We start from the raw sequence: 8,709 nt of genomic DNA, 5'->3' as shown, positions 1-8,709 counted from the left end.
CCCTCAGGAAGGAGGTTCAGGAGCATTAAGTGTAGTGTCAAAATCGGGTGGTGGTTGAGACCCAAATGCAAGAAAGAATCCAATGAGGTCACAAAAAGGTGTTTTAATCACAAAAAAGGCAACAATCACATATAATGCTGTCGGGGCAGCAATACTACTTACATTCGTAGGAAATACATGGAATACCAAGACACTAGGAGACGACCGTGAAGGTGCAGTTTAACACCTAATGCTCCCCTGCCTGAGATGCAGGAGAGCACAGTATATAAAGGAGAGTCTCTAATTAAACCCAATACGTAGCACCTGAGAGTCATTAACTATCTGCACAGAGCAGGGCAGGTGCAGATCCTTACATGTAGAACCACTAGACTGAGGAACAGCTTCTACCCTGAGGCTGTTAGACTCATGAATCTCTAACCAGGACTATCACTGAAAAACAAAAAATACTGTAAAGCCACTTGATTGTTGATATGTGCTGCTGCTTATCCATGCTGGTGGTCTCATGCTGCTGATTTATTTCATGTTGCTGTGTTCATTCATCCTCATCTGCTCACACAGATTCATGTTCGTCCTGCTGTTGTTCGGCGTGTTGTTTTTGTACTACTAGTGCTTAGTGTATTTCTTAGTTCATATCTTAGATCTTATTACTGTTTTCCTTAACAATTTATACTTTTGTTGGATGCAACTGGGACCCTGTGTACACAGTTTTGTTCCACCACATCTACCACATGATGCCAAGGACAATAAAAAAACCTTCCTGACTTCCTTTGCATAAGAACAAGTTTAAGAGCATTAATGAGCCCAAGGGTTCCTGTTTCTCACTCTGAGGTCCAAATCAGGCATCGGCATCCAGCTGACGGCGGAGGGAACCGGTTACATGAAGCAAAGTTTTGTCCTGCTGCTGGTTAATGATTGGCAGCCTGTTACACACTATCTCTGTCTTATCAACAGGGTCATGAGCACACCTCGTCACACCCCCCTCTCCCCCTTCTGGAGGGACATCCCAGGGTATAAAAGGAGCAAACCTTCTCCAGAGCAGACACAGCGGACCAAGAGTCCTCAGCCTGACTGAGAGCAGCCAACAGAGACACCTCAGCTGATGAGGCCAAACTAACAGTCATCGCTCCAAAAGCTCCTGAAGGTAACGAGAAACTCTTTGTTTTGTAGATTTTCTGTTCTAAATGTTCACTCTTTATTGTTTTATCATTTTATTTTGTCACGTTCTTGACCTCTCTCTTCCCACCGTCTTAATTTATCTTCACTCCAGACTTTCAGACTTCATCTCTTCTTTCCAAGTCTACCAGCAACCTCCAGACTCCTTCACCATGCCTCCTCAAATCCAGTCCCAGAACCAGAGGGGTCCCAGGCTCCTGCAGGGCGACCTCGGTTCCCTCAGTCCAGCGGTTCGGGAGTTTGTGGAGACCAACGTGGCCCTGTGCCAGCCTGAGTCGGTCCACATCTGTGACGGCTCAGATCAAGAGAACCGAGCAATCCTGACCCAGCTGGAAGAGCAGGGAATGATCAAAAAGCTCTCCAAATATGAGAACTGGTAAGATGGTTTTAGGCTGGTTTTAGTGGTTTACGGACTGGCTGGGTAGAAATAGGACATTTTCTTAAAGTTCTAATGACTTTGTTCATCCAGTACTATAATTTGTAGAGATCTTAACAGATGAACAACTCATAGGTTCATTTGAAAACATAATTAAAATAGTTTTATGAATATGTATTCTGTCCAAATGTCTTCTTCTCCTCATTCCTCTCATTCCTCCTCCTGCAGCTGGTTAGCCAGAACTGACCCAAGGGATGTGGCCCGGGTAGAGAGCAAGACAGTGATTGTTACCAGGAACCAGAGGGAAACCGTGCCCACTCCACTAGAAGGTGGAGTCAGCCAGCTGGGACGCTGGATGTCCCCAGAAGAGTTTGACAAAGCCATGGCTCAGCGGTTCCCCGGCTGCATGAAAGGTACCACAGAGACGCGTGTAAAATTATTAGAGATTAGAGATTATATGTTAAAACGAGACGACAGAGGAAAAGAAAAGCATTCCTTGATTTTCTGACATGAATGTGTCGTCTTGTTTCTCTGTCCTCAGGTCGCACCATGTATGTGATTCCTTTCAGCATGGGTCCTGTGGGCTCCCCCCTGTCTAAGATCGGTGTCGAGCTGACGGACTCTCCCTACGTGGTGGCCAGTATGAGAGTGATGACCCGTATGGGGAAGTCTGTGCTGTCCGCTCTGGGAAATGGAGAGTTTGTCCGCTGTTTGCACTCTGTCGGCTGTCCCCTCCCAGTCAAACGTATGTCCAGAACCATTAAACATAGTATCAATAAAAATACCTGCAAGCTCTTGTGTTACCATTTACACATTTTTAAACCATTTATTAAAATAACAAACTGTGTGATTGTTCTCTCAGAGCCTCTGGTAAATAACTGGCCCTGCAACCCTGAGCAGACTTTGATCGCCCACATCCCGGACCGCAGACAAATTATCTCATTCGGCAGTGGTTACGGAGGAAACTCTCTGCTGGGAAAGAAATGCTTCGCACTGCGCATCGCCTCCCGCATCGCTAAGGAGGAGGGCTGGCTGGCTGAACATATGCTGGTAAGAAAAGAAGAAGAAATAAAACTCCCAGAAACAGTGTCTCATTTATGGGTTTCTCAAACAAGCTAACTGTCCTGATGAAAACTGAACATTTGTCTTGTTCAGATCCTGGGAGTCACCAGTCCTGCAGGGGAGAAGAAGTACATGGCAGCAGCCTTTCCCAGTGCCTGTGGCAAAACCAACCTGGCCATGCTCTGCCCAACGCTGCCTGGCTGGAAGGTGGAGTGTGTAGGAGACGACATCGCCTGGATGAAGTTTGACAACCAAGGTGAGGGACTTTTCAAAGCTCTTCAAGGGCCCTTTAATGACAATGAAACTAAATAAAACATGCAAAAGTTGTCAAACTAACAATGTTTTTTGCCTTTTGTCTTTTCTTAGGCAACCTACGTGCTATCAACCCTGAAAATGGCTTTTTTGGCGTTGCACCTGGAACATCAGTCAAAACAAACCCCAACGCAATGGCCACCATTGTTAAGAACACCATCTTCACGAATGTTGCAGAGACCAGCGATGGTGGTGTGTACTGGGAGGGAATTGACCAAGAACTGCCTGAAGGAGTAACGCTCACATCCTGGAAAAACCAGCCCTGGAATTCAGAGACAGGTAAGAAGCTTCATGTTTATTGTCTACTTATTATTTACTGACCATCTGTTTCAGAGTGCATGCATATATCAAAGTGTGAAAAGTTAAACCATTGGCTTTTCTTTCTCTGTTCTAAGGAGAACCTTGCGCTCATCCTAACTCTCGTTTCTGCACGCCGGCCGGTCAGTGTCCCATCATCGACCCGCAGTGGGAATCGCCAGAGGGAGTCCCCATTGAGGCCATCATTTTTGGCGGCCGCAGGCCAGAAGGTGAGGATAACTGGGATTTTGACAGCATTGTGAAAAAATAGACATTGGGTTTGTGTCCTTCATAACAGCACTTCTAGTTTGGTTTTCTTCAATTGAACATTAAGTCTTCTCTTTTCCCATTTGAAGGGTTTAAACAGAGTAAATTCACAGTATTGTGGTATCTGAAATTTGTTGCTTCAATCCTTGATTTCAATGACCCTTTATCTCAAAGACAAAACATGACTTGAAGAAATAGACCAAACAACAATGAAGTATTCAATCTGATTGTCCCTGTAGGTGTCCCTTTGGTGTACGAAGCCTTTGACTGGCAGCATGGTGTGTTTGTTGGAGCAGCCATGAGGTCAGAGGCGACTGCAGCAGCTGAACACAAAGGTCAGAGTCTGAGCACACTGATCTACTTGTGTTTTTTGTTTTGTACAGTCTGTTAGCCGTCAGAGGTCAATGTTCACTCGTTGTCTCTCATTCGTTCTGTATCCAGGAAAAGTCATCATGCACGATCCCTTCGCCATGCGCCCGTTCTTTGGCTATAACTTTGGTCAGTACCTCTCCCACTGGCTGAGCATGGTCGACCGCCCTGGAGCCAAGCTTCCCAAAATCTTCCACGTCAACTGGTTCCGCAAGAGTCCCACTGCTGGCTTCCTCTGGCCTGGTTTTGGTGACAACATCCGAGTTCTGGACTGGATGTTCAGGCGTATTGATGGCCAGACCAGCGCTGTGCCGTCCGTGGTGGGCTACCTGCCCAGCCATGACTCCCTGAACCTCCAGGGCCTGCGAGGGAAGGTGAACCTGAACGAGCTGTTCTCCTTGGATCAGGAGTTCTGGCAGAGGGAGGTGGACGAGGTGAGAAAGTACTTCACCACGCAGGTGAACGATGACCTGCCAAACGAGGTGGGCCGGCAGCTGGAGCTGCTGCAGCAGAGGGTGAAGCAGATGGGGAGAGAAAGGAGCTGCAGTATAAATGGACGTGGTTAGTTAGTTCATCATACAACTGGCCTGTAAATCCAGAAAATGTTATCAGCAGACCTAGAAAGATGGATGTGACATCCAGCAGTGGAGCTGAAATCCTGGATAAATTTAATAATTTTGGCTAATACCGCAATCAAAGAAACTCCTAATTGTCTCCATAATTCTACTACGTAAAATCCTACTTTTTAACGAGTTCTTAGAAATCAGATTTACATTAAGGCTTCTAAACTCAATATGAAATATTTATTTCTCTATCATCCATATGCTGTTGCATATAGCAGCACTATTTTAAAACCTTTGTGCAATGCGTTGTCTTTCTTTATGTTTGTCTTGTGTCTATTTAAGAATAACTTATTACAAATGCACATCACTGTGTTGTTGCCATATGGATGACTCAGTCCCCTCATTCAGGGGTAATTGTATGAGGTTATTTGTTGTCTTAATTTATTTTTATACAGTATTAGTCTCTGTTGGTTCTGTTTATTATAGTTTTACATTTTCAAAAGAAATTATAATAAACATTTGTAAATGTACAGTGATTTTGTGTGGTCTTGGTCATTTTTCCCTATACTCAGCACGTCATGATGAACAAAACTGACTGAAAAAGTGCAGATTATGATCCTGCACTGTCACCAGAGTGTAAATTAGATCAGTCATCCTGCCCTTTAATGACCTGACAACATGCAACATGTGGTTAACACAAAGTCAACAGTAGAAATTACTTTAATCTCAGATGTGTGATACGCTAACAGGTACTACAAATCAAACAATCCATCAGAGGAGGAGAATCATGTAACACGTGCTTTGTGGGATCGATGAACAAGCAAGCAACAGTTTGAGCAGCTAAACAAAACCATGCAGAAGAAGAACAACCTCTCTTTTTGTGTTTTATCGTGGTGAACAAGATGTTGGGACAAATGTTAAAAAATAGTGGCACTCACCCTCCCAATAATTCTGACCATCTTTTACTGACTGACCCCAGAAAAGATCCGTCCGTCATCTTTACCTGCATCTTCCTTTTTGCGTTGCGGGGGTCGCTGGTGTCCATGTCCATCTATTGCTGTGTGAGAGGCAGGGTACACATGGACATGTCTCCAGTCCATCACAGGGACACACAAAGACAAATGAGACAAACAACCATTCTATCTCTCTCTCTCTCTCCTAGAGACAATTTAGAGTTACCATCAGTCTAACATGCATGTTTTTAGTCTGTGGGAGGAAACTACCCGGAGAAAACCCACGCAGCACGGAGAGAACATGCAAACTCCACCCAGAAAGGGCCCCCAGACTGGGATTTGAACCAGGGACCTGCTCTGTGAGAGGCAGCAGCTCTACCAACTGCACCACCGTGCTGCCCCCCAGAAAAGATGAACATCAAAACATATTTTCCGGTGTTGATCTTTGGACTCAGTTTTCTTTATGATTAACTTTTCAGGGGCTGCAACGTTTGATATTGTTGATTGACAATAAGCAACGGGGTGGGCTGTGTTTTTCTTCATTTGTATAATCGTTTATGGAAAAATCAAAGGCACCCGGTTATACTTTTGTTAAGATCAAATAAAGATGAGCATTTTCATGCAGGCACAAATTTCTATAGACTTTCTGTGTTCATGGATTCTTCTTGTGTAAATGTACACACTTTCTATTTGACATTTGAGCAACCTGCGTATTAACTGTCAAACACTTTATTAAATGACTCGTCAATAACACGGAGCCGGTGGTAGCTTGCTGCTCAGTGACATGCTCTTGTTTTGCTGAGGTTGAGGGTTTGAGTCCAGGTTGCATTAGGAAGGGCCTCCGGTGTAAAAAACAAAGGCCAAATATTTCATGTGAGTTCGGTCACTGTGGCAAACCCTGAAGGAGGGAGCAGCTGAAGTTAGACAGCACATTTGAATCAAGGCTGCTCTTTTTGATGAATGGATGAACCACAGCATGTTGCAGATGAGTAGGACAACATCCAGTCATCAGAGAAGCTTTTACCATTTTAACCACACATGGACCAGTACAGTCAAAGACATCTTTAAACAGACGACTGGTGTCCAGAGGACATGAAGAAGGCTTTAACTTTGAACAGTCTCAGTCAGTTCACTAAGAGACACAGGTTCAAAAGATTCACAGACAGTATGACAAACTGATGGAGACACTGGATCCACACTAGACAGAGGAGACAAGCTAAGATCAGAAATTTTGTTTTGAAAAATGACAGGAAGTCTTCACAGACGTTGGATGAAGATACAGTAGCGTTACTATCACAGGGACATATAAGAGAATTTAGTGTGATAAGAAGCACATTTGGTTTGTGGCAGTTTGAGGAAACAAGGTTTGATAAGAATCTACATTTTGCAGCTTTAACAGCTCTCTGAGAGTTAGCAAGACTATCTCTAAGTATTTGCAAAGAAATCTGAAGATGATGTTTCCTCCACCGGCGCTCGGCGCGCCTACACTCCTGTCTGAGTTTGCATGTGCCTTCATCCAACCAGGGTTGTGTCTTTGATTGCTTCCGCTTAAGTGGAGCGACTGAGTCCAAAGCCTCACAAGTTTCATAAAAATTAGAAATCAGTTTGGGGTTATGCATTTCGCTAAAAATGTAAAGAAGCTGTCTGGAACTGTATTATGGAACTGGGCATGCTGGGGCGCAGGGCCTGATCACACTATGGGACAGCGTGCCAGAGAACAGCACAGCAAAGTGGTCAGACACGTGCTTCACAGATGTCAGTCTTTTACATGAACACCAAAGGACAGCACCAAGTCCAAGGCGTGTCCTTTTTCATGTGTTGTGCCCGACACCAGCTGCGTCAGGTTAAATGAGTCCATCAATTTCAAAAGTCATTTGCCAGTGGTTTGGTTTTACAGCGCACATGAATATTGAAGTCCCCAACAATCACAAAATGACCTTGTCTCAGCAAGAGACTTGTCACAAAGTCTGTAAAATCTTGAATGAAATATTTGTTGAATGTAGGCGATCAATACATCAGAGCACACGGGACTGGACTGTCAATCAGAAAAGTCTGTAGCTCAAAACTTGAAAAAGAGTGAGCCGGTAGACGTCAACATGTGCGTCTGGATTTGTATATTGTTGCTGACCCCCACTCTGCCAGTCATCCGAGGCGAGTTTAGATAGAGGTCCAACATTTTTCAGTCAGGTCGTCTGGACAGCACAAACGTTTCAGCACAGAAAAAGAAACTGTCCAGATGAGCTGACTGAAAAATGTTGGATTGTATACCTGGATTATTGAGCATGGACTTTGTTGTTTAGATAGAGACATTTGGGAGGTAGAAGTTCTGAGAAAGGAGCAGACTCACTGACTTGGAGCCAGGTCTCCGTAAGCAGCATGAAGTCCAGTTTATGAGACATGAAGAAAGAATATCAAAGAAACATTTTGTTAGCGATCTAGCATTTAGTAGGCTCAGATGTAGCGTGGTCTCCTCACAGACAGGTGGGGAGCTGCGGCGCAGTGTCCGGAGGCATCCAGAATCCACAGCGCAGCGTCCTCCGGACTTGTGCAGCGGGGCCCGCAGAGGCAGATCACGCACACCGGCATCTAGGTGCACGGGTGCCACAGGCTGGATCCACCAGAGTCCATGTGCTCCTTGGGGTACAGTCCCAAAAGTTGATCTCCGTTGGGCCCTGGCTCTTACCAGATCGCCTCCACGCTTTCCTCGTTCTCTGCCCCGCCTCCTTCACTCACGAACAGGTAAACACCACATCTCAGCTGGTACGGAGATTAGAGGAGGAGGGAGTCTGAATGTTTGATCCTCAAAGTTCAAAGAGTTGATTTAGATCAATAACTACCTGTTGGTCATACACCAACAGTCCACAGATATCCTGGCACAACATATAAAACTATACAGCAATAAACAAATGAACGAGGGTAGACGACTGCCAGTACACGCTGGCACCATCTTGCCACACCCTCTCACTCAGGGATGAAGATGTTCACATCCTTGATAGAGAGGAATGATGGTTTGAGAGGAGAGTCAAGGAGGCCATGTTTGTGAAGAGAACCTGTCCATCATTAAACAGGGGCGGAGCCTCCCATGTTTAACTGTCCCCCTCTTACAATGCTGTTATTGCTAGTATCACTCAGCCCCGTGAATAGCAAGCGGCCATCAGGTGCTAATGACCGGCCTGCTTGTCAGTTTGCTGTGGCTCCTCAGACTGAAGAAGTCTTTTGGATAAAAGACAAAATGTTTCATCAACTAGAAGAACCCGTCCATAGGACCTGACTGAACTTTTTTAGATTGCTCTACCTGGATTATTGAGCATGCATCAGGATATTCTACCTGGATTAT

At 45.0% G+C, this 8,709-nt stretch overlaps 1 protein-coding gene across 1 annotated transcript; it reads left to right on the top strand.

The window, feature by feature from the left end:
* Positions 1-1,043: 1,043 nt before the first annotated feature.
* Positions 1,044-4,676, top strand: pck1 (phosphoenolpyruvate carboxykinase 1 (soluble)). Its single transcript, XM_037679752.1, has 10 exons — positions 1,044-1,141; positions 1,268-1,549; positions 1,778-1,962; positions 2,091-2,294; positions 2,412-2,599; positions 2,705-2,867; positions 2,978-3,202; positions 3,319-3,450; positions 3,727-3,822; positions 3,929-4,676. Exons 2-10 carry the CDS (start codon positions 1,326-1,328, stop codon positions 4,420-4,422), a joined length of 1,911 nt encoding a protein of 636 aa, XP_037535680.1. The 5' UTR covers positions 1,044-1,141; positions 1,268-1,325; the 3' UTR covers positions 4,423-4,676.
* Positions 4,677-8,709: the final 4,033 nt, after the last annotated feature.

This window comes from Nematolebias whitei, chromosome 7, assembly GCF_014905685.2.
Source record: "Nematolebias whitei isolate Nwh7 chromosome 7, NemWhi1, whole genome shotgun sequence".
In the NCBI taxonomy this organism is placed as follows: domain Eukaryota; kingdom Metazoa; phylum Chordata; class Actinopteri; order Cyprinodontiformes; family Rivulidae; genus Nematolebias; species Nematolebias whitei.
Note: the sequence above shows the minus strand (reverse complement) of the source record. Positions and strands in the feature narration are given on the sequence as shown.